Raw genomic sequence first — 25,997 nt, 5'->3', positions numbered from 1 at the left:
AAGTAATTGAAGCAGATATTTATGAAGTCACTGGGAGGTGAACTATCTCCAGTTCAACAGGTTAATCATTAATATTTGGAGGATTTTCTTGCCGTGCTGTATTAGGAGAACATCACCAGACCGACATTTAAATTGTTTGATTTAACTGAAACAACAGTGTTACGTATTCTGGATTTTTTTCTTCAACAACAAACATATACTATTTTAACAAAACAAGCATATGAATTTTTGAATTTAAACATTCAAGTTTTTTAAAATCAGTTGTGTTTTGGTTAAAATTGTTTTTAACTAAAATAGTTAAATGAAATATTTTTAAAAAAAAATTAAATTGACTGTCAGCCAGGTCAACAAGAGAAACTTAAAATATTGGCTTGTGCAGCTAACTCTGTTGTCTTCACCTTCATTTTCCTGTTTATTCATAATCTGGAAAAGAAAAGAAAAGAAAAACAAGCTTTTCAGGTCCCAAACGATTTCTCAATTTGGAATGAATTAGTCCAAAGGAAGAAAATATTCTTTCTACACCAGCAGAAGAAGCTACTGCTGTTAAAAGTGAGATTATCACTTCAACAGTCTCTGAATCCAACTGCTTAAGTGACTTCCACCAGTTCATTGGTGTGACTTTCTTCATCAGCAAACATATATTTCTTGAATGGTTCTTATTCTCAAACTGGACCTTTTTTTATGGCCTGCTACCATTCTAGGTTTTCCCTTCGAGTGAGAGAATGGTATGATATGGTAACATTTATCCATGTTAATGTTTTCATTTTCAGTTAGGAGAAATCAAATCATTGAAGGCTACACACAGAAAGACCTCAAGACTTCTGGAATATGCTGCTCAAACAGTTTCACTTTTGTTTCTACTGCCTGTCCCTCCCTTACATCCATCTCCAGACTTCTCCTTGTCCAAATCTGTTCTGCCGCCAACGATCTTCTAGTCATTGAACTTTTTGAAACTTTGCGCTTTTAGAGAGAGGTAAGGAATTGGCAATGTGTACACAAATTTGCAGAGGGACAATAGGGTGGAGGTCTGTTATTTCTCACCTCTATATATTTATTTAAAAACATTTTTGCTTTTAACAAGCATGTTATCTATGGAGACACAAATCCACAGTTTGAGAACTGCAAAACTAAGCATCTCTGATGGTATCTTCTAGACTGAGCACTGAGTCCCATTGGGTAGATGGAAAGATTAACATGAATAATCTATACAGAAACCCCTGGAACCCCCATAAGATTGGGTCCCTAATCCATGAACTATTGGAACTCAGTTACAAAACTTTTCTTAAACATTACATGACTATATTGTCTTATACGATAGAATTTATAATCCCGATTCCATGATAAGACACATTATAGCTCAAAGATATCTCAATTAAAACTATCTTTAGATAGAATGCTTTTTGAGGGAAAAAAAATCTATCAAAAAATCTGATTTTTTTAAATCATTGATTTTTATCCACCCTGGGGAGTGGGGATGAGATGGGAGGAGGAAGCAGCAAATCCTGAAGAGCAATGGTGCCTCATCTGATGAATGGATGAGACTGGAGACGAACAGCAGGGGGAGCTACAGGTGATTTTGCAGTCAGGGTATGTCTATGCTGCAATTAGACACCTGTGGCTGGCCTGTGCCAGCTGATTCAGGCTTGAGGTGCTTAGGGTAAGGGCCTGTTTAATTGCAGTCTAAATTCTTTGAGACCTTCCCACCTTGGGGGTCCCAGAGAGTGGAAGGCCAGCCATTGGTTTTTATTTGCAATGTACACATATCCTTAGTGGAAACAAGTTAGCTGTGCTGAGATCCCCCCTACTGGCTTAACCTAGAATTTTCCTTTCCTGCAGAGGGAGTGGGCTTCAGTTAGGATTTACAGGGCCCTCATGCCCTTGACCATGTTTTGGGAATAAAAGCTAGAAACAGCCAATGGGAATTTGCAGTGTTCTTCTTCGAGTGCTTGCTCATATCCATTCCAGTTAGGTGTGCGCGCGCCGCCTGCACATTTGTTGGAGATTTTTACCCTAGCAACACTCGGTGGGCCGGCAGGGCGCCCCCTGGAGTGGTGCCGCTATGCTGCCGGATATATACCCCTGCCGGCCCCTCCGCTCCTCAGTTCCTTCTTACCGCCCGTGTCGGTCGTTGGAACAGTGGAGCGCAGCTTAGCTGATCATCACCACCCTAGCGATTCACTCGTTTCTGTTGTATTTGTGTATATAGTTTGATTCCTATCAGTATAGTTAGTGTTTAGTTGTTAGTTCTGTAGTAGTTATTGTAGATAGTTAAGAGGGATCGGGGTCTAGCCCCTTTTTCCCTCCCCCGGTACCGGGACCCATGCCCGGTTCACCGGGCTTCAAACTGTGCTCGGCCTGTCACAGGCCGATGCCCACAGGAGACCCTCATGACTCCTGTCTTAAGTGCCTGGGTGAATCCCACCTGACGGACAAGTGCCACATCTGTAAGGCGTTCAAACCCCGGACTAAAAAAGAACGAGACATTCACCTAAAACAACTACTGATGGAGGCAGCGTTGACTCCCCAGTCCTCAGCACCGTCAGCGGCACCGGGAGCAAGTGCCTCCTTGGCACTGGAGCGCACTCCAACAGCGAAGGCTCCTCGACATCAGCCATCACTGGCTCAAGCTTCTACCCGGCACCGTTCGCTCTCACCACGGAGCAAGAAGCACAAGCCTCCTGCGGCTGCTATATCTACGCCGCAGTCTGAGCGCTTAGCCAAGTCGGACCGCCTGGCACCGTCAACTGCCGCGGCACCGACGTCCTCCCCACCGTTGATTCCAGTCTCGCTGGAGCCGTCGAGTCCGGTGCTCACCAGCTCCCCAGCACACGCCGTGGTTGAGCTTGTCGTGCCCTCCACGGCACGGGACTTGATTGCCTTGACGGAGCCTGAGCTGCCTCAACCCCCGGCGCTGGCAGTGCGGGTTCCTCAGTCTATAGGCAAGCCGGCCCTCATGAGACCTTCTTCGCCCGGTACCACAGAACGTCACCGGTCCCAATCCAGGTCCCACAGGCATTCCCAGTCCCACCATTGATCCCGGTCCCGCGGCCGCGCGCAGTCCTGGTACCGTTCCCCATCGAGGTACCGGTTGTACTCGCGGCACCACTCGAGATCCCGGTCGCCGTCCAGATACTACCGGCACCGCTCCAGATCTCGGCACTACTCGCGGAACCGGACTTCTCGCAGCCGATCTCGGCACGGCAATTCCAGGCACCGGTCGACCTCCTGGCACCGTGCTGGTCGCAGGTCCCGGTCCCACTCCCAGCACCGTCACAACTCTCAGTACCGTTCTCCGGCACTGCATAGAGACGGTTCGAGTGGACGCAGAGACCTACATCAAACGGTCTCTGCTCCCCCGTGGCCGTCTCGTCATCCGTCGATCTCCTCCCATGCAGACACTGCATCATACGGGGATTTGGATAACCACCAGGGACCTCATCAGCGGCCCTTTTGGACACCTTGGGCCTACCACCAAACCCAAGGTGATCCGCATATACCATCGCGCTCCGGCCCTTCTGAACATCGGGCACCAGAGACCACAGTGAGCAGACCTTCCCCACCAGGTACGGAGGAATCTCCAACACACGTGCCAGACCCTCAAGATCCGCCGCCTGAGGACATCCCCCAAGACCAGGAGTCGATCCAAGACCCACTGGTTCCCGGGGTTTCATCCTCTTCCTCCCCGAATGAAGCGGTGGCGGGGACGTCTACATCTGGACCGCCCCCAATCGACCTCAGGTCACACCAGGTGACCTCAGGTCACACCAGGACCTTCTGCGCCACATCGTCCTCAATATCAACTTGCCTGTAGAGGAAGTTCCTAAGGTGGACGACCCGGTTGTCAGTATACTGTCGGCGGAGGCTCCAACCAGGGTGGCCCTCCTCTTCATCCATTCGATACAGGCTAGAGCGGATACCATCCGGCAATCCCCGGAATCCATACCGCCCACAGCCAGAGGGGTTGAACGTAAATACATGGTGCCCTCCAAGGGGTACGAGTACCTGTATATACATCTATCCCCCTCCTTGTTCATTGGTTGTTCAATCGGTCAATGAACGGGAGCGCCATGGCCAGCAAGCCCCTGCTCCTAAATCAAGGGAGGCCAGGCGAATGGATTTGTTGGGGAGAAAGATCTATTCCGCGGGAGGCCTCCAGCTCAGGGTGGCGAACCAGCAAGCCCTCCTGAGTAGGTACAGTTATAACACCTTGGCAGTAGGGAAGTTTGTAGAGCTCGTCCCGCAGCACTCCCGCCAAGAATTCACAGCTCTTCTGGAGGAAGGGAAGAAAGTTGCACGGACCTCCCTCCAGGCCTCGCTGGATGCCGCCGACTCCGCAGCTAGAACCGTCGCCTCTGGGATTGCTATGCGGCGTATATCATGGCTGCAAGTGTCAGGCCTGCCACCTGAGCTCCAGTACACAATACAGGACCTACCCTTTGATGGCCAGGGCCTCTTCTCCCAGAAGACGGACCCTCGCCTACAGAGTCTGAAGGACAATCGCGTAATCATGCATTCGCTGGGAATGCATACGCCACAGACTCAGAGACGATCTTTCCGGTCGCAACCTCAGCGCCCCTACCCCCCCGCCTCGGCCAAGGCAAGACTTCACCAGAAGACGAGGTCGTACCTCTCGCAGATGACAGTCTGGACCTCGGGGGTAACAATGCCGGTCCCACCAAGCCACCGGCGGGACCGAAGCCAACCTTTTGAGGGTGCGCCCGAGAGCACTGTACCAATGACCTCCCAGGATCACTTTCAGTTCGCTAACCGCCTTGCCGCATTCCTCCCTGCGTCGTCCCAGCTGACTTCAGACCGTTGGGTCCTCCGCACGGTGGAGTCTGGCTACGGCCTTCAGTTTATTTCAACCCCTCCTCCCCACCCTCCCTCCTTGTCCCTCTTCAGGGACCCCTCTCACAAGCAGCTCCTTCTGCAGGAGGTTTCGAGGCTCCTTGCATTGGGAGCTATAGAGGAGGTTCTGGAGGAATTAAGGGGCAAGGGGTTCTATTCCAGATATTTCCTAATTCCCAAGGCAAAAGGGGGCCTCTGGCCTATCCAGGACCTGCAAGGACTGAACAAATTCATGAGAAAGTTCAAGTTCCGCATGGTGTCCCTGGGGACCATCATCCTTTCCCTGGATCCCAGAGATTGGTACGCTGCTCTCGACATGAAGGATGCATATTTCCACATCGCGATTTACCCTCCGCACAGAAGGTACCTATGCTTTGTGGTAAATCGTCAACATTAACAATTTGCGGTCCTCCCCTTTGGCCTCTCTTCGGCCCCTCGGGTATTCACGAAGTGTAGGGCGGTAGTTGCCGCCTCCCTCTGCCGTCGTCAAATACACGTCTTCCCATACCTCGATGACTGGCTTATTCGAGGGACCTCCGAGGCTCAGGTCACCGCTCATGTAAACGTCATCAAGGGCCTATTCACCCGTCTAGGCCTGATTATCAACCTGGACAAATCCGTTCCGCTACCTGCGCAGAGGATAGAATTCATGGGGCCCATGCTGGACTCCAATCGTGCATCGGCCAGCTTGCCCCCACAGCGCTTTCAGACTATAGTCTCCCTTATACAGCGACTGAAAAGCTTCCCAACAACTTCTGTCCGCACCTGCCTCGGCCTCCTCGGTCACATGGCTGCGTACACCTTTGTTACGAAGCACGCGAGACTGCGCATGCGTCCTCTCCAGACTTGGCTCACCTCAGTCTACCGTCCACGCAGGGATGCCATAGACATGATAATCACGGTTCCGCTAAACGTTTTGGGCTCCCTCGACTGGTGGCTGACGCCCTCCCTGGTGTATGCCTGTCGTCCGTTCCATCCGCCACAGCCCTCGGTGTCTCTGACAACAGACACTTCTCTCGGCTGGGGTGCTCACTTAGGGCACTTCCGCACCCAGGGTCTTTGGTCCTTTCAGGAGCTGGCGCTTCACATCAATGTCCGCGAACTGAGAGCGGTCTGACTGGCATGCCAGACCTTCCAGCATCATTTGCAGGGCCGTTGTGTTGCAGTTTTCACAGACAACACAATGGCCATGTATTACATAAACAAGCAGGGAGGGACGCGATCTTCCCCCCTTTGTTGAGAGGCGATGCGACTGTGGGACTTCTGCATAGCCCACTCGATAGACCTGGTAGCCTCCTTTCTCCCGGGAGTCCGGAACTCTCTAGCGGACCACATGAGCAGGTCCTTCCTGTCCCACGAGTGGTCCATCCGTCCGGACATCCTCCTTTCAGTATTCCGGAAGTGGGGCTTTCCCCAGATAGACCTTTTTGCATCCCGAGAGAAAAGGAAATGCCAGGCGTTCTGCTCCCTGCAGGGTCGCTCCCCAGGCTCCCTCTTGGACGCGTTCCTAATTCCCTGGGAAGGTCGTCTACTTTATGCCTTTCCACCCTTTCCCCTACTCCACAGAGTCCTGCTCAAGCTCCGCAGGGACAGGGACAGGCTAATCCTGATTGCTCCGGCATGGCCGAGGCAGCACTGGTACACCATGCTGCTCGACCTATCTCTGGCGAACCCGATACCTCTGCCGCTCTACCCGGACCTGATAACACAGGACTTCGGCAGACTTCACCACCCGGACCTGCAGTCCCTCCACCTGACAGCATGGCTGCTGTCTGGCTAAACCAATCCAAATTGCGCTGTTCCACCCCGGTGCAACAGGTCTTCCTAGGAAGCAGAAAGCCTTCCACACGGGCGACATATCTCGCCAAGTGGAAGCACTTGTCCCATTGGTGCGCCCAGCGTAACTTTACTCCCGCAGGCGTATCGGTCCCCATTATCTTAGACTACTTATTTACCTCAAGGAGCAGGGCCTGGCGCTCTCTTTGATAAGGGTGCATCTGGCCGCGATTTCCACCTTCCATCCTGGGGAATCCGGCACTTCGACTTTCTCTCATCCTATAGTTTCCAGGTTCCTTAAGGGCTTGGAGCGACTCTACTCTCTGGTTAAGCGCCCTTCTCCTACCTGGGACCTCAACCTTGTACTAGCTAGGCTCACGGGCCTCCCTTTTGAGCCGTTAGCCACATGCTTGCTGCTGTACCTGTCCTGGAAGACGGCCTTCCTCGTCGCTATCACCTCGGCCAGACGAGTATTGGAGCTTCGTGCTTTGATGGTAGACCCTCCCGTATACAATCTTCCACAGGGACAAGGTACAGCTGCGGCCGCACCCAGCTTTCCTTCCCAAGGTGGTCTCTGCCTTCCACATTAATCAAGACATTTTCCTACCAGTCTTCTTCCCGAAGCCGCATACATCGCGCCGGGAACAACTACTACATACCTTGGATGTCCGCCGGGCCCTCGCCTTTTACATCCAGAGGACTAAACCCTTCAGACGCTCGCCTCAGCTATTTGTAGTGGTCGCGGAGCGCATGAAAGGCATGCCTATCTCTTCCCAGAGACTCTCATCCTGGGTGACGTCCTGTATCCGGACATGTAAGACTTGGCCCGCGTTCCGACTGGCCATCTCACCGCCCACTCTACTCGGGCTCAAGCCTCGTCTGCCGCTTTCCTGGCCCACGTTCCCATCCAGGAAATATGTTGCGCAGCTACCTGGTCTTCCGTCCATACTTTTGTATCCCACTATGCACTGGTCGAGCAGTCTAGAGACGATGCCGCTTTTGGCTCAGCGGTCTTACATTCCGCAACGTCTCGCTCCGACCCCACCACCTAGGTAAGGCTTGGGAATCACCTAACTGGAATGGATATGAGCAAGCACTCGAAGAAGAAAAGACGGTTACTCACCTTTGTAACTGTTGTTCTTCGAGATGTGTTGCTCATATCCATTCCAAACCCACCCTCCTTCCCCACTGTCGGAGTAGCCAGCAAGAAGGAACTGAGGAGTGGAGGGGCCGGCAGGGGTATATATCTGGCACCATAGTGGCGCCACTCCAGGGGGCGCCCTGCCAGCCCACCAAGTGTTGCTAGGGTAAAAATCTCCGACGAACGTGCACGCGGCGCGTGCACACCTAACTGGAATGGATATGAGCAACACATCTCGAAGAACAACGTTTACAAAGGTGAGTAACCGTCTTTTCTATAGTATATAGTAGTAGCATCCCCATTAGCTAAGGTTGCCTAAGCATTTCCAACCTACCATCCTATTTTAAGTTAACAAAATGTCACTACCATATATAAAAAAAGATTCTTGGGGTGAGGGAAAGGATGGGATGATTTGATTAGAGACTGGTAGCAGGGGAGGGGGCTCTGGATATAAATGGAAAATACTAACTTCTACGGAAGTCAGTGTAAGTTGGATCTGGCCTTGGAATTCAAGTAAGAGTATGTTTTTATATTACGGAAAGAGATACAGAGTTGGAATCAGTTATTTCCCCCCCTTATTCATAAGCACATTTGATAAATCTACCAAGTGAAATAGAAAGTTATCACAGGATCAGCAGCATCTGCTTTGAAAAGAAACATTCCTGCATCAGTACTTCACACTCCTGTGGAATTTCTCAGAGAAATAAAAAATGTCGAAATATCTTACTTGTAAGTAAAGATGATATCTCCCAAGATTTTTCTGTGCTGGAGTCTGATCCAATGCCTACTGAGGTCAATGGGAGTCTCCGTTGACTTCTGTGAGCTTTGGATCAGTTTGAATGTGTAAGTATGGTATAAAGCAATAATACTCAATCTTGTGCTTGCAAAAAAATAGTGAGCTACAAAATATGTCTAAGTTTGTTTGGAACACATTCAGTGTTGTTTTGAAGAACCAGAGTTTTAAGATATTACATTGACCAAACAGGTCCAGCTATTAAACTCCATCCTCCAAACCTCTGCATAGTAAAATTAGTTCCATAGTCATCTACATATATAGCTACAACACTTACACAATTTACAATCAGATCAATGTAACAGTTCCCTGCACCTCTCCTAGAGCAAAGGTTCTCAAACTTTTTCATAGTGTGAACTGCATGTCAGTGAAGAGAGAGGGTTTTGTGAGTGGCCTTCTCTCCAATAGACAACCATACAGACTACCTCTCCTGTTCATAGCCGTATAACATCCTTGACACAGCTAGTAACTGTTTACATGAAATATTAAGTATTTCATCTGTCTGAAATAGGTGGAAACAAAGAGAAGAGTTAGCACTACGTGACTAGCCTGATGTCCAAGGACAATCAAAGTGTGATCAGCAGACAAGTGCTCTGTTGGCATAAAGTAGCTACAAAGCAACTACAGGTCCCCCATGGTGACTTTGCCCAGGCACAAGGCAGGCATAGTACCAGGTATATGAGGTTTGCTCTTCTGCAGCAGGAGCCCTGGGTGTAATGGACATGTTGGAGATGGGTCACAAGGGACATCACTATGCCCCAGTGAATCCCTGCTGCTCCAATGCTCAGATGAATTATGGCCAGAGGGGCACAGCTCTCCAGCTTTTCCAACCTGCTCTGAGGGCTTATGCAGCCCTAACAAGTGCAAAATCTCCCCTCTAGGTCCCTGTGTGAGAGCTCTGTTCCAGCAGAGGGATGAATTCCCCTGTAATGATACAATTCTGCTCGTAGTTCCAAAGGTGTAACTCACATCAGTATCACAACAGACTGGGAGAAATTCAAAGTTGTTAATGTGACCAGGGTCTGCCACAAACTTCTTGTGTGGCCTTTGGCAGGTTACAATTTCTGTCTGCCTCCAACCCCTGGTCTTCACCATACAGTTCCCTCAAATCAGGAAGATATTTAAACTTCCTCCTAACTTTTAGCACCTGGTGGGTGTTCAGAGTTAGGAACTTGCTTAAGCATATTGCTGAATTGGGGGTCTAGGCTTTGTTTCTGCAGACACTCACACACGCTTAATTTGAAGTGTGTAAGTAGTCCAGTTGCCTACTCAGAGAGAAGTATATGTGCAAGCATTTGCAGAACGGAGGTTATGTTATCAGCGTGCTTAAGCATGAGCCACTAAAGTCAGTGCAACTCCCCATAGGTGCAGGGATCCTTGCACAATTTACTGCTCCTTTTACGTTTAAAGGGACTTTGAAACATCCTGTTGAGCATTGATTACAGTTACTGTTCATGATTTTGAAGATTTACATGGGTATTGTAAGATTTTAGTATTTATTGATCATATATTATATATATCTAGATCAGTGATACTCATCAGACTGAAGCCTGGGAACCACAAGAGACTCTTTAATGTGTCTCCTGCAGTTCTTTGCAGCACATTATATTAGAACACTGTGATTTAATAATTAACCAATCTAAGTTACCAAATATCAGGATCAGTTGTAGAATACTTAGTCAGTCATTTTGTTGTGAGAATAATGTATCTGTGTAGTATATGAAGGCAGGAATTCACACTACTGTGGCTTTTTCAGGTAATGTTAATCGCCAGTTTGGCTCCTGAACCACTGAAGTCTGAGTATTCCTCATCGAGATCTAAAGCTACACACACACACACCCCTATTATTTGTATTATTGTAGCACCTACAAAGCCTGGTCATGAACTAAGACAGCAGTTCTCAACCAGGGGTCTGTGGACCCCTGGGGATCCATGAGACCTTTCAGGGGGGCTACAGGAAACCCAGTACCCTGAGCCCTGGTGCAGCCCCCCCCCTGAAGTTAGCAGCAGCACAGCACAGAAGCTGGGAGCATTAGTGCCCCCCTGCCAGGTCTGAAGCAGGGAGCAGTGCATCCCCCCTCCCCCCAGTCTGAAGCCAGCAGCGGCATAGGGCAGACGCCGGGATCCCTGGTGGCCCTTCCCCCCCGCCAGGTATGAAGCCAGCAGGAGCGCGGGGCAGAAGCTGGGAGTCTTGGTGCCCCTCCCCCTCAGAGTGCTCCCCCTGGGCTGAAGCCGGGATCACTACAGTTCGGAAGCCCCGAGCCCTGATGCTCCCTGCAGGCAGAAGCCCTGAGCCCATGGGCAGAGTTAAGGGAGCACTAAGGTGCTGCCACCACAAATTGCAGTGCCTTACCCAGAGTGGGGCAGCCCTGGGGGCAGCTCCAGCTCCCTCCCGCTCCTCATCTCCACCAGTTCCCTTCAGGTGAACCTGGAGCCGGGCAGTGCGGGACAGCTAGTCCTTTGGCTGGTGGTGCCATGGAGCAGGCAGCAGTGGCTCCCCCCCATCTGCTGCTGGTGCCCAGGGTTGTGGCTGCTCCTCAGCTCCCAGCCCACTTTGACTGCTCACGCAGCCAGTAAAGGCCGTCTGGGTGAGGGGACCTGGCTCTGGGGCTGCAGAGCCCTCAGAGAGCAGCCAGCACAGGGGGAGCCCTCCTGGCACACAGTCCCTAGCTACCCCCTCCCTGCATTCTGAGCTACCCCCTGCCTCCACCCTGAGCTACCCCTCTACCCGCACACAGCCCCTAGCTACCCCCTGCCTTCACCCTGAGCTACCCCCTGCCTGCTCACAGCGCCTAGCTACCCCGACTCCACCCTGAGCTCTCCTCTCTCACCCACACACAGCCCCTAGCTACCCCCTCCCTGCATTCTCAGTTCCCCTCTCCTGCCCACACACAGCCTTCTTGATCAATCCAGTCTTGTCTGCTTCGTCAAGAAAAGTTTTCTTGTGCTTCGTTTCAAATTGTCATCGAACACTTGATGTGCGATAAACAACACTTTCACAATAGAAAGCACAAACAGCACGGTCCTTCTTTCGAATAACTCCAAATGTGTCTGTCCAAGAAGGCTGAAAAGAACGGACATATAACTTTGCTTTCTTAGGAGTTGACATTTAGTCAAATGTTCCCCTCAACACACAATGGCGGGGGAGGGAAATGGCGACAGGGCATGCACAATGTCAAACCCAGTGCATGGTTCCCCGTGGCCCGATATAAGCAGCAAATCAGGACTTAAAAATATCCCAGTGGCACTGGAACAATTTTTAAGGTAGGGGTGCTGAGCTGCACCCCTCACTGCCCCAGAATGGGGCCAGTGGGCCATAGCTGGGGATGGCTGCAGAGTGCCGGGCCAAGGCCAGAAGCAGAGCCCTGGGCTGGCGACCAGTATCCCAGGCCAGCAGCAGGCTGAGTGGGGCCGGCGGCCGGGACCCCAGCTGGCATGGGGCTGGTGGCCTGAACCCCAGACCGGCTGTGGAATGAGCGGGGCTGGTGGCTGTTATCTGAGTCCAGCAGTGGGCTGAGCAGGGCTGGTGGCCAGGACCCCATCTGGCAGGGGGCTGGTGGACAGAACCCCAGGTTGGCAGCAGAGTGCCACTGAAAATCAGCTTGCATGCCACCTTTGGCACACTTGCCATAAGTTGCTGACCCCTGCCATACTTCAACAACAAAACTTCAAAAACAGACTTCAAAGAGAAGCTGCAGAGCTACAATTCATTTGCAAATTTAACACCATTAATTTGGACTTGAATAGGAACTGGGAGTGGCCGGCTCACTACAAAAGTAATTTTCCCTCTCTTGGTATTGACACCTCCTCAATTATTGGAAGCGGACCACATCCACCCTGACAGAATTGGCCTTGTCATCACTGGTTCTTCACTTGTAAGGTAACTCTCTTCTCTTCATGTGCCAGTATATTTATGCCTGTAGCTGTAATTTTCACTCCATGCATCTGAAGTGGGATTTTTATCCACGAAAGCTTATGCCCAAATAGATGTTAGTCTTTAAGGTGCCACCGGACTCCTCATTGTTTTTGTGGATATTTACTAACACAGATACCCCTCTGATACTTTTTTATTTGGTATCTGGGAATTGCCTGAGGGGGCTGGTAGTTGGGAGACCTGTCAGGATTGGAGAGCTTGTCATCGGTGTTGTGTGGGGGAGTTTAACTTCTGGGAGGAGGGTTCAGAAGCACTAGTCCCCAGGGAGAGGACTGAGAGGAAGTCTTTGCTACCATACTCTGTTAACCTTACCTTGTCATTTTTTGGAATTGCTGTTGGATTAGGATTAGGATTATGTTGAGGAGACACTTGGAACCGTAAATCAGGAAGTTGGAATGCACAGAGATATGGAGAAAATTACAAGGGCATTGTTTAGAGACAGCCGCAGCCGCAATTAGATGCAAGACTCAGCAGCATTTATAAGAAAGCTGATTATTGAAAGACGTCAGTAAGTATCCAGACCCCTACCCTTTGAGAAATGTGATATACTGAGTGGAATACAGGGGAGGGGCATGATAAAGAAAAACCAAATTGAGTTACAGCTCTTAGATGTCTGTAGAGCCTTGTGCCCAATCTAACAGTCATGATGGGTGGGAAAGGCAGGAGTCACAACATCTTTAATTGAAATATATTATTCAGCCACTAGATGTCTCTCCTATATTATATAAATTCCAGCCAGGGTGTAGTCCCTTGTATAAAAGGGTAACAAAGCTGGTGCTCAAACTGTGTAGAAACCCATCATTTCTTTGTAATAATAGTTGTTTTCTTTAATAAACACCTCCTGATTAAGAAGATTGTTTAGTTCATTCCCCATGACAGCAAGGACCTTGCTAGGCTATTGTCTCAATTGTAGGATTTCTTTAGGGGTTTGAAACCAGAAAAGAATTTTCAGTCCTTCCTACACTTTCTGACTTAAAAGCAATGGAAATTTCACTTTAAAATTTATGTTCCTAATTATTCGGATCTACTGGTTGTGTAGGGGGTAATGCTAACACCTACAGTCATTTTCCATACTCAGGCCTTGGCTACACTTGAGAGTTACAGCGCTGTTGGTGGCTTTATAGTGCTGTCACTCACTCCCCGTCCACACTGGCAAGGCACATACAGTGCTGTATCTCCCTGGCTACAGCACTGCTTGTACTCCACCTCCCTGAGAGGAATAAAGAGAATAGCGCTGCTACTGCAGCGCTGGGGCGCCAGTGTAAACAGGGAATAATCTTAGTACGCTGTAACTGACCTTGCAGCCACTTGAATGCTGGGATAGCTGCCTATAATGCACTGCTCCCAATGCTGCTGCAGATGCTGCAGATGTGGCCACGACAGTGCGCTGGCCATGCCCTGAAGATCTGAAGAACACACTTCCTTGATTTGGGATTAACCTGATGTGGAGAACTGGGAAACGGCTGATTGTTTTAATGAAAGAATATATGTGTGACTCAGTTTCCTCTCTCACCTTGTATCATTGTTACCTGCTGGGTGTAAAGAGGTTAATTTCTTTCTTGGAACAGAGTAAGCAATAAAGTGACTGGGGCGATGTCGCTAAGCATGCATGAACAATAACGCACTAAAATCACTGTGGGAGTGTGTGTGTGGGGAATTAATGCAATTTCCTAGAAAACAGATATACACGTCTGTGGAAGTACCACTTCCTCTGGGAAAACTAAAACCAGACTTGCTAAGGTGATCACAATGAGTTTCAGGAAGCAATTGCAGCCTGAAATCCTTAGTGTAGAAGGAGAGGAACATAGGTTACTGCCCCAAGAAAGATGATGGCTAAGAGGCCTGAGACCTGAGGGAGGGTGCCCTTGAGGAGACCACAAAGGAACAGTGACACTGGCTATTCACTTTTTTTCTTAACCTCCCCAATTCCAGCTACTTGCATATCAGACCCAGGCAATAAATCTGCTATTCCCTCCAGAACTCTTTTTTTTTTTTTTTTTTTTTTGCAAATTGGCTTACTAGGATCTTGTCAGTTTTCACTCCCCTGCTATCTTCTTTAGTCTCCACTAGGGGGAGAGGCACTCCCCTGCACATGCTCCCCTAATTGACTAGGGTGGAGAAGGACTCCACCCCCAGGTCCTTAGGCTTGCTTCTTTGTGCTTTCACTATCCAGTCACTTAGGTAAACTTTCCTGTCACTTTCAGTTGTGTGGTTTATGGATTTCATTTGCTAATGAAACTGAGGCAGGGCTGGAGCACTTCCTGTCATTTCCAATCTGCTTTTCTGATTCCTTAAAGCTCTGAACTCCCAAAAGTTTTTATAAAGTTTGTGGTGTCAACACACGGCTAAAATACTGATGGGAAAAAATCATTTAAAATTAACCCCTCCTCCAAATTCCACAAAATAGTGTTGATCTGGAATAAAAAAATGCCTGATCGGTGAAAAATGGCCTCCTGAGCCCCAGAAAGGTAGTCAGCTGGTTCCAAGCATAAAACTGGCTAATATCCTTTTATCTTCTTGAATTTCTGAAAAATGTGTAATGCATGAACACTTTTCGTCAATGCCTTCTCCTCAGTAATTCCATTCCAGCTATTCACCACTCTCTTGGCAACATAAGACCTCTTTAAATTATCCCTGCGTATGTCCTTGTATCCGATATACACCTGGTCTTGTGGGATTTGTAGCTCTTTACAATCCACTGTGCTTTACAGCAAAAGGGTTTGCCACCCATTAGATTTAAATTGATAGAGACTAACCTTTGATTTTGATAGAATTGGCAGGGGCATTTTCTCAAAATCAGGCTATTTCCAGTAAATTGGGATCTAGTCACCCTATGCAGGAAATTATGTCATAAAAATACCCTCCACATTCATTTGAGCTGTGAGGCTTTTATCCACTGAAACTGTAGTCCCACCATGGTTTTTCTCACTTATGCGTTCTACAGATTTCTTTATCTTCTTTCTGCATTAGCAGATACTCTTGCTTGCTTCTTCCCATATCCTTAAATCCTTTTCTTGACAGATGAACATAACCAGCTCTTTGATAGACCTGACTCTCACCGCAGGGTGATGACGTTTCACTTGTTTAATTTGTTGCACCTTGCTACAAAAACCAAATAGCTCACTTGTCATCTGGCTTTTCCAATGCTAGCTGGAATCTTCTCCTTCAGTTCTTTATCACCTTTAGTCACTTTGTGCAGGAGGAAATTACTGTTAGCATTGTGAATGGGTTTTACTCAACCTCAGTTTGAACTCCTGTCCTGTAGCCATTCTGATTAGGACTTGAAGCAGTATGGTGTCCATGTTGTCTTTCCGGTGGCAGCAGGCCAACTGATTGTGCATACACATTCACTAAGCCACCCGACTCTTCCAGGGATGGGATCAGTATTTGGTGATCAAGCCACTCACTCTCCACTCCCAAATGGACTCACGTAAAGCAAACTGCAACTTCTGCTAACACTGGCAACCCTGACAAAGAAAAGCAGAACGAGTAGATAGTAAGGGTCAGTGCCTGGATATTTCCAAGGCATTTGTTCTTCAGTCAGTAAGAAAACAGCTGCCCCAACTTTTAAGAATCAGACAAGCAGCAGTCATTATTATTAAAAAGCTGACAATTGGGCACTATAGGGTCTGCTGTAAGTTATGCTATGGAGAGAGATACAAAAGGTATTGCTTCATTGTTTGGAATCCTCCTTCAATACCATCCTGTCCTGTGACTAAGTTAGGTGAGGGAGGGGTGTTTGGAGAAGCATGGAGGTCTAATATTTTTGCTAGGTCTTTGGTTTTCTATTATAGCAATTCAACTTTATGTTTAAATTTGCTTAGAATTAACATTTGCTTCCTCTATTAGCAGGGCTTGAAAATAGTATCTCAGTGAGAATAACCTCAGGCTAAAAAAAAGGCTTTCAATATGAAACTTCAGTTCCTTCCCAAATATTTATTTGCAGAGTTTTTTTTAAATATGACCACAGGAGGGTTGGAGACAGAGTTATTCCTTGGAGGATTCTTGTGGTGCAGTTATACCTGACACACCTTAATGCTGATACTCAGTGGGGCCAAAGCACTAAATAAGGAGTGGTGACAATGTCTTTCTTTAAAAGAGCGTTTATAAATTAGAAGTACTGAGAGGAGTGTAAGCCTTATGGAGAATGCTTTATTCCTTATAGTTTAACCCACTGGAATACACTATTGGAATAAGGTACTCTTATTCTGGAATATGAGCCTACGTCCACACTACAGCTTTAAATCGATATTAGTAAAATCGATTTTATAAAACAGGTTTTATAAAATCGATTTTACGCGTCCACACTAGGGCACATTACTTCGGTGGTGTGCGTCCATGGTCCCAGGGTACCATCGATTTCCGGAGCAGTGCACTCTGGGTAGCTCAGTAAAAGAATAGGACCAATAACTTCGATATCCGTCCACACTAACCCTAAATCGATTTAGTAATATCGATTTTAGGGTTACTCCTTTCGTTTAGCTGGAGTACAGAAATCGATTTTAAGACCCCTTAAAATCGATTTTAAGTGCCTTGTAGTGTGGACGGTTACAGCTTTAAATCGATTTAAAGCTATTTAAATCGATTTAAAGCTCTAGTCTGGACCTGCCCTCATGAGTGTCCATACATGAAAAGTAATCTGGAATATGGTAGAATGTGAATTTTAAGCTGTTTAACTATTCCTGATTAAATCCAGGTGTGGACACTCTTATTCCAGCATATGAGTGCCTTAATCCAACAGAGTGGATTAAGCTAATTCAGAAGAAAGCACTCTTATTCTGGAATAAGAACACTTACACATGGAGTTTTCAGGATTAGCTATTAGGGAATAACTCTCCATGTAAACAAGCCCTAAATTAGATTGTAAAAGAAACACTGAAGTAAGGGAGGAAAATCCCTCCTGGAGCAGTTTGAGGGTATGGACAGGAGCCTAGTAGCAGTGGAAGGAAGTGGCACCCCTGAGAGTGTTTCACACTTCCTCTAAATCTGTGCCTGGCCAAGTCCCAGGCAGCACCTTTCCCGGTTAGAAACCCTGCAGACTGCTACAAGCACCTACCACAGATAGGGGGAGAAAGGCGGCCGTTCCGCTGCTGATTGACCTGGTTCTCTCCACCGCCCCGACCCCCTTTCGAAGCGGAGAAAGGAAAGTGCCCCGCAGCCATGGAGGTCAGCATGGACTCAGGTCAGTTGCCCTCCCCCCGGGGAGGCTGGGCGCCCAGGCAGAAAGGGGAGAGCCCCGAGCACATGGGCAGCAGGCGAGGGCGGCTGGGTGTGGAGACGCGGGTTCGGTCGCTTCTCGGGAGCGGGCAGAGGGGGGCTGGGACGATGGCTCAGCTCGTTCTAAATATAAAACTGAAGTGAAGCGCGGGAGGCTGGACCGGGGGCGGGTGCGGGTGCGGGTGCGGGAGCCGCACTCGCTCGCGCACGGAGGGAGCCGCAGCTCTCGCCCGGGGGCCGGCGCTGGGGAGAGGCGAAGCCAGGCAGGGCCCCTGCCCCGCAGCAGCCCCGCGGCCAGGCGAAGGGGAGAGGAGGGACCCCACCCCCCGCCCCGAGTGACGGGCTTGCTCCGGAGCCACCGCTCGCCCGCACCTCCCCCCGCGGCGGCGGGCAACATGGCTGCGGCCGCCTCCGCCGCCCAGGATGAGCTGAGTAAGTGACACGGGCGGCGGGGGGGTTGGCAGGACCCCCCCCCGACACCCCTCCCCGTGTGTGTCTGTCCTTGGGGCGGGGCCCGGGCCCCTCTGGCTGAGGGGGCGGGGAGCTGGTTTCATCGCCCCGTGTGGCCGGGGGTGGCCCGGGCGAGGGGCGGGGAGGGGGCCGGGGCCGGGGCTAGGCCTCGGCTGTGCGCAGTCACGGTGTGAAATGGAAGCTAAAGCCTGGGGCCGGGGCTTCCCCGCAGGTCTCAGCCCGCCCGCCCCCGGGTCAGGGTCCCGCGGGGGGGGCTCTGCCAGGCCGGGCTTGGGGCCACGAGCCTCAGCCAGCGTCTCCCCCCGGACCTGAACGTCTCCCCGCGGGGGTGGGCCGCAGGCCGGGCAGGCCGCAGTGACTCTGCTTTGGGCGGAGGGGGGAGCCCCGGGGAGCCCCCCAGCAGCGGGGCCGGCCCTGGGCGCTTGGCCCCGCGGGGACAGGGCGAGGGGGAGGGTGCTGCAGGCTGATCAGGGCGCGCCCCCGCCCGCTCCCCCTGTAATGTCCTCCCCCCGGTGTCGCTCTCCATGAAAGCGGCCTGGGCCCTGCTTTGGGAGGGGTGAGTTTCTGGGCCTGGGGCCCCGGAGCAGGAACTGTCAGCAGCCCGTGACACTGATGCTGGCTGGGAAATGTAGTTCTCAGACCTAGCAAGTTACTGGTGGGCGTCAGCTGAGACTGGCTGAGTGGTTAGAGCAGATGCCTTCCCGCTCAGTGATTACAGGGGGTCTCAGGCTCATCTCTCCAACGTGCTCCCTGTGTGGCCTTGGGCAAGGCCCTTCCTGGCTCTGTGACTCAGTTTCTCCTTCTGTGAACTCCCTTTATCAGATTAGAGTATTGTGAAGCTTAATGTTTGCAGAGTGTGCAGAGATGCTTGGATCAGAAGTGCTACAGAGGTGCAAAGTATTTTAAAGTTTTGGTGGTTTCTGTTCCTCGCCAGAGTAGCATCTGACAGCATACAATAGATGTGAATAATCCTTTGCTCATTTCATATTTTTTCTTGTAATAATAAGTGCATATATACAAACTCTCCCCTTCCAGAGCTTGATATGTTTTGTATGAATTTAAAGTAGGACTCTAGGAATAAAATATATTGGAAAAAATTTTTTTATCCATTTCAGTTTTCTTCTATTCTGCAAATGATGCCCCTGATCCAGCATTAAAACTCCATGGCAGGTCCTGTGCCCATGCAGTTCTCAGTGCTGATCAGGATAGTAGTCAGAATCTGAGTGACATAGTTCAGATTTAGATATTTGTTTATTTGGAGGGAAAGGACACCCAGTTTGGGGTGTTTTTTAACCTTCAAATCTACTGCTGAATCTGATGCAATAATGATAGATCTGTCTCTGAAGAAGTATAAAATGTTAAGGGAATGTTTTCTTGTCTTGTTGCTGCATCTCCTGAGATATAACAAAACTAGTTTTCAGACAACCTTGATGAATTAATAACAGTGTGATGTATAACCCAGTTGGAGAAACTGTGGTTCTGATCCATGGGAGAAATCAGTGGGCTGAGGAAAGTGGTGTTTTAGACTTGGCTTGACTGTGGAATTGATTTCACTACCAGAAACTCAGCAGAAGGAAGAAAGGTTTTAATGCAGACTTTCAAGCTCCAGGCTGTCAGATTTAAACTATGCATTGCTGCTTGATGTATAACTTGATTCTTCTGTCCTCTCTTTAGAGAAAACCTCTTTAGCCTGCTTAGTTTCTACAAACTGTTGCAGCAGTTCTCAAACTTCATTTGACTGTGTCATTCTGACAATAAAAATAACTACACAACCCCAAGAGGGGTTACTACACAACTCCTGAGCCCTGCTGCCCCAGGTGTGGGAGCCTAAGCTCGAGCCCCACCACCTCAGGCGAGGGGACCAAAATTGAAGCACAACCTGAGACTTGCTGTCCAGGGTTGAAGTCCTCAGGCTTTGACTTCGGCTCCGGAGCCCAGCAACTCTAAGCCAGCCCTGGCAACCCCATTAAAATGGGGTCGTGACCCACTTTGGGATCCTGACCCACAGTTTGAGAACCACTGAACTATTGGATGAGGTGAATAGATTACGGAACATCAAAATACTGGTGGTGTCCCTGATGCCAGCAAAGAACCATAATTTCATGGAGGGATAAAAAAAACTTACAGAATTAATTGATTCTCAGGTCTGACACAAATCTCAACATGCTTATTCCAGTGAACCTTAGGATGAATCATTGTCATGACCTCTGTAGTCTAGAAAAATTGATCACAGATTCCATGGTCACCATCAGCCATTAAATTCTTCCTATACAGTCAACTGTATATTGCTAGTGTTCCCTTCACTTGCAGACCTTGTAAAACAACTCAGGCCTGGTCTATGCTACATAGTTAGGTTGACGTAAGGCAGCTTATGTAGACCTACTTATATCAGTGTACACAGTACAGCTTTTTCCCGCTGATGTAAGTGCCCTACTGCACGTAACTCCACCTCCAGGAGAGTCTTAGGACTTACCTTAATGTAGTTAGGGTGATGCAGTCCCAGACACTGAGTTACTTACATCTGCTGTTGGCTGTCTTGTCAATTTCACGACTACCTGCTGGAGCCTTGAAATTGTCAAGAAAGCCGGTCAGCTAGAGCCTGGCTGACACTGGCTCCCCAGTCCCAGCCAGGCTGCATCCGCCTGGTTCCCGGCTCCCAGCTGTGCTTCCCCTGCCTGGCTCCCTGTTCAGGGAGGTAAGAACCTCAGGTGTCTGGCCCCAGCAGGGAACTGGGAGGCGAGAAGCCTGCCTGGGAGCAGAGCAGAGCTAAGAGCCTTGTCCCCCATGCTGCCCCTCTTCAGTTGGTGGAAGCACTCCTGCTGAGGACGTGCATCACCGACAGAAGAAGGGTAATGTGGACATCAGCCACCACAGTGATTGCTGCAGTGACTGTAAGTCAACCTAACATAGGTTGATTTTAAGTCTAGCGTAGACATGCCTTTAGTGGAAGAGTTCCTGCTTGCAGACACAGCTTTATTCAATCTATGGAGTGCTAGTTTGCTTCACCTACAAACTGAATATAACTGTTGCCTGTTTTTGGCAAGGTGTCCTGTGGCTATTGTCACTGGGTTTGCAGTCACATTTTAATTTAATCCAAGCCTGGAAGAGGGGAGAGACAAATGTCTTATAGAGTACAATCCAGTTTAGCAGTTTGATGTCACTCTCATCAGATGTCTCAAACTATGTGAACTATGACTTATCTGTCAGCTGTACCACTAGAGTGTGTATGGTACCACCCTTCTGACTTGAGGGTGGTGGGTTTTTTTGTGGAGAGGGAGGATGGTGATTTTTCCAGTGCCGCCTCTATGAATAAATGGAAAAGTTGTGCAGTCAAAGGTGGACTTTAGCAGGAAGCATAAGAAATTCAGGTAGCACAGAGCGGGGAAAATTGGACAGACTTCTCAGGTAGAAGTGTGTGAGAGACTAAAATTAAATGCATCAAATTGTATTGTGAAAGGAACCCGATCTGTAGGATAATGAGCCTCCTGAAGGAGTAACCAAAATTTTCTTTTAGATCAGAAAACCAATTTGTCCCTGTTCTGTAGGCGTGTAGCGATAAGAAACTTTGATCTGTAGCAGCAATCAAATAGATGAGCTGTTACTCCTTTTTTTGTGTTTGAGAAAAGAGTACTTGCTTAAACTTTTTATGAGATGCTTATGATTTGGTGGATGAATAATTTAAACAGTGATAACTTGAATCCTAATATAAAATCAGTAAATTGGGCCTAGAGTTGTGCGTGTTCAGAAAGAAAGAAAAGCCATTTTCAGTGAGAATGGGTAGTAATCTAAAGGGAGTCTAAACATGACACGCTGCACATGGAAATAGAAATTTTGGCATTTCAAATCTGTATCTAAACATTTCTCTGCTATGGAGGAATATGATGATGAAAATAGAAAAATACATTCCCACGGTAAAAGATCATGTTTTATAAACTTAAGTAGTGACTAAGGGAGTACCACAGGGGACCTGTCCTAAAGTCATTTGAGATTGCGATAGAGCCATGAACAGTACCTCCACACCCTGACTCCCAGTATGCTGCTATAACCAGGGCCGGCTCCAGGCACCGACGCAGCAAGCAGGCGCTTGGGGCGGCCAACAGAAAGGTGTGGCACGTCCGGCTCTTCGGCAGCGGGGTCCCCCAGTTCCTCTCGGAGCTGCCGAAGAATGAAGTCGAAGTGCCGATCGTGGCTTTTTTTTTTCCCTGCTGCTTGGAGCGGCAAAAACACTGGAGCCAGCCCTGGCTATAACCACTCTAGATGTGCGTTCCCCAAGGCCTAATACAATTCCAGCAAGAAATTGCCTGGTGTTTTAATGGAAGCATAATACAAGTAGATCAGACTTGGACTCCCAAACTGGGTATCTTGCTCCTCTGGTTCAGAGTGGTGCAGAATCATTTGTTTAGCTTTTGGAGAAGTGAAAACCTCATTTTGCATTCTGTTCTTTTAATGTTTGCGTCAGTCTCCTCTTTCCCCCTAGTCATCCTGGGAATGAAGTTGACTGACTGTATCCAGGTAGCAGTAAGCACTTATTTGACATAGGACCTTTTGGAGGAAAATTCCAGGATATGTGCACAAAATAACTTTTTTATAAAATGGTCTTAATGCAGTAACAATAAGCTGTTTTTAAGAAAGTGTAAATCCTCTGGAATGGCTTTAATATTGTGATCACAGGGCTCTTGCTATAAAATGGAGTTTAGGTTGGGGAAGATGAAGAAGGTAGCTGCCTGCATCCTCTCACAGAAGTTTACTGTCTCAATTCCTGGAGTTCTGTTGTGTTCCAGGCTCAGACTGTATGGCTTGTGAAGTACATCTGGTTTGACATGTCCCAGTCTTAGTTAGTCTCTCAAATCTGCTTTCATAAATAGGCGTATGCACTTCATACTTGATATTCTCTTCTTACCCGAATACACATCAGAGCATTCTGTAAAGAACAGCTGACTTGCTCTTTACCATGGCTGTAAATGCCACTGGGAGCTAATTCTTTAGTATAAGAGGAAGGAAGGAGAAACTGGACACACACAAAATAGCATTTGAACTGAGAGCTGACTTCTTTGAACAGATGGATAAACAGTGAACTATACTGATGAGGCCGAACATGCAGAAGGGTTTATTTTGTTGTTTTAATTGAAGAAATAAGAGATGGGTGGCAAAACTGTCTTTTAAAAGGTGCAGTATATTAAATGTCTTCCCTGTCTCTCCCTTTCCACTATTTCTTATGGCAAATGACCATATAACAGAACCAGAGCAAAGGCCCAATCAATCTTCTATTGGATTTTTGCCATTAACTTCAGTGGCTGAAGGATCCAGCTCTAAGGCTACCGAGATTTAGGGGCTCCTAAACAACATGATGTAATGTCTGATCAGAGATCACTGCAGTAAATATGGGAGACAGGGGGGTCATAGAATCATAGTGTTAGAAGGAACTGCAAGGGTCATCTAGTCTAACTCCCTGCCAAGATGCAAGATGTGTTGCGTCTAAACTGTCCGAGACAGATGGCTATCCAGCCTCCTTTTGAAAACCTCCAGTGAACGAGCTCTCATAACTTCCCTAGTCACTTACACTTGCGGTTCCGGGCCTTGCCATTGATCTGGCTTTGTTTTATAAAAATACATTGCTACCCCTTTATAACGCCAACCATTATAACACAAATTGGTATATAACGCGGTAAAGCAGTGCTCCAGAGGGGCGGGGCAGCGTACTCCGGCGGATGAAATCAAGTTCGATATAATACAGTTTCACCTACAATGCGGTAAGATTTTTTGGCTCCCGAGGACAGCATTATATCAAGGTAGAGGTGTATTTATACTCCCTTGATGGTTGAAAAAGAGAGACAATACTTGTGGTTTTATACAATATGTAGTATCTGCAATCTGAAATGTATTATTCTTTCTCCTAATGAGATGAAGTATTTCCATCAATTCTGAAACTGATATTGTTTCGCATACTTTTATCATATAGGTTGGAAAAGAACCAGAAGGGGTTAGAAATGACATTAGAAATCCTTAAGTTACCATGGAAATGCTGTTACTTACTTGTGAGAGAGATGATATTTTTAGAAGCAGAAATATTTTATCTATATACACAAATTGACCCTGGCGCTTGAAGCAATGGTCTAAAGATTTCTTCGGCTTCTCTACTTTCCTGATTCTTTAGTGCAAAATGAATGAATATAAAAGGACACCTGAAATCTGATCAGTTTTGTAAAGTTAACTGTAAAGTAGTTTCAGATATTGTACCTGTTCCCGAGTCCCCCACCCAATCTTTGTGGTTTTACAAACATGTTTTCTTAAAACTCTCCCCCTGTTACTGAGTGAAAGACCCTACAATAGTAGGAAAAAACCAAGTTGCAATCTTGCAAACACCTATGCACATCAGTAGCGCCATCGAGTTATGCGTGAGTGTTTGCAGCATTGAGACCTAACTTACTATATGGGGAGACAGAGTAGAACTGACTATAAAAAGCTATGTCAATTGCACACAGTATACAAAAACCGCAAGAAGAGAGTGAATCGTACACATCGTTTCTTACAGTAACTGGTAAAACATTTTTCAGACCGATTTGTTTGAAAATTAATAGTTCATTTAATGATTCTGGGTTTTACTGCTTTCAAATAATCAAGCCTGTTTTAATCTTGGCATGCTACTGTTTATGCTTGTGTTTTTAATTTATTCTTGATAAATAGCCAGTGGTTATCATAACTGGAGCACAATTGGCAAAGGTCACACACGTTGGGCCCAACTTTTCAGTTACGTGGTGACTAGATTTCATTTGAAAAAACAAGCTGTTTCTAGTCCTCATGGTTGGGAAGAAAAGCTTGAAAAAGTGTCCGAAGGGTAACTAATGCCGTGATATCTGCCGAGCATCCTAAACAATAGCTCTGACTGGTGAACTGCACCATTAATCCTAGTGGGCTGTTAATTCTGAAACCAACTGCTGCGGGAGGCCTGGCTGATACCAACCCAGCAGAGGATTGTGTGTGTCCCATCATTGCCATGACTCCACTGTGGCTGTGCCAGAGTGGTGGTGGCAAAGCCTCACACGCACACATTCCTTTGCTCAGGAGGGGTGGGGCTGAGACATCCCTTCTCTAGGATGGACTCCAGCTCATCTGAAGACAGGGACGAGATGGTCCATGGAGAGGGAAGGCTCAACCTTCTCAAAGAGGAGTGGTGGTGAAGTCCCCTGACAGCCAAACAGACAGCTCTTGTGCAGGAGACCCCTTGCCACTTCACTACAAACAGGAGTCATGGCCACAGTGTGAGTCATGGCCATGGAGTGAGCCTAGTGACCCAGAGTGCCATGGTTAATAATTTGGGCAGACTTATATTTGAGAGGATGGTTAAAAGGTATAGAAGAGAGAAGTTATTTCTCGGACTGACTTAGTATATGATCTGGCTCAGTTCATTTTAGTCACTTGGTTGAGTTAAATTTAATCCCAGACCTCGATCAACATTCTCTTTCCAGGGTCACTATGTTCACCAAAGAATTACAGAAGTTAGACATATAGAAGTCAGTCCTTTATGTTAACCAGCTGATATAATGTGTGTGATAGTTGGGAACATGGGGCTAAGGGCACAGCATATTTTATGGTCCTAAATCTGGAATGTGAGCCTGGATTTGAGACCTAGGAAATAGTCTGGTGTAGAATCTCAAAAGAGTTCTCCAGATGTAACTTGCATTTCAGTGACGGATAAAATGATGCTTAATTTATGTTCATACCGTCATTGTAAGCTTCATCCAAGGATTGCAAAATGCTTTATAAATTAATACTAATAAAACACTGACTTAACCAACCCATCAAAATAGCAGATTACA

The 25,997-nt window shown here is 47.9% G+C and overlaps 1 protein-coding gene and 1 long non-coding RNA gene across 4 annotated transcripts in view; one reads left to right on the top strand and one right to left on the bottom strand.

Annotated features, from left to right (window-relative positions):
• Window positions 1–304: 304 nt before the first annotated feature.
• On the bottom strand, window positions 305–17,610 carry LOC127046352 (uncharacterized). 2 transcript variants are annotated; one of them, XR_007773005.1, is made up of 3 exons: window positions 17,549–17,610; window positions 15,249–15,959; window positions 305–423 (listed from the first exon to the last, which is right to left on the bottom strand). It is a non-coding gene; the product is annotated as an uncharacterized LOC127046352 (long non-coding RNA). The 2 variants fall into 2 exon arrangements; XR_007773004.1 differs by lacking the exon at window positions 305–423 and adding an exon at window positions 11,459–11,622.
• A 19-nt stretch (window positions 17,611–17,629) lies between these two features.
• The window catches only part of ECPAS (Ecm29 proteasome adaptor and scaffold), an 84,474-nt gene continuing 76,106 nt past the window's right edge, over window positions 17,630–25,997 (top strand). Inside the window, exon 1 of one of the 2 annotated variants that reach the window (XM_050943024.1) lies at window positions 17,630–17,674. In XM_050943024.1, the coding sequence (XP_050798981.1) occupies window positions 17,653–17,674 (22 nt within the window). In that variant the 5' untranslated portion in view covers window positions 17,630–17,652. Of the gene's footprint in view, window positions 17,675–18,030; window positions 18,142–25,997 lie in introns of those variants that run through there. The other variant, XM_050943023.1, reaches the window with a different exon arrangement.

Source organism: Gopherus flavomarginatus, chromosome 3 (assembly GCF_025201925.1).
Source record: "Gopherus flavomarginatus isolate rGopFla2 chromosome 3, rGopFla2.mat.asm, whole genome shotgun sequence".
Lineage (NCBI taxonomy): Eukaryota > Metazoa > Chordata > Testudines > Testudinidae > Gopherus > Gopherus flavomarginatus.
Note: the sequence above shows the minus strand (reverse complement) of the source record. Positions and strands in the feature narration are given on the sequence as shown.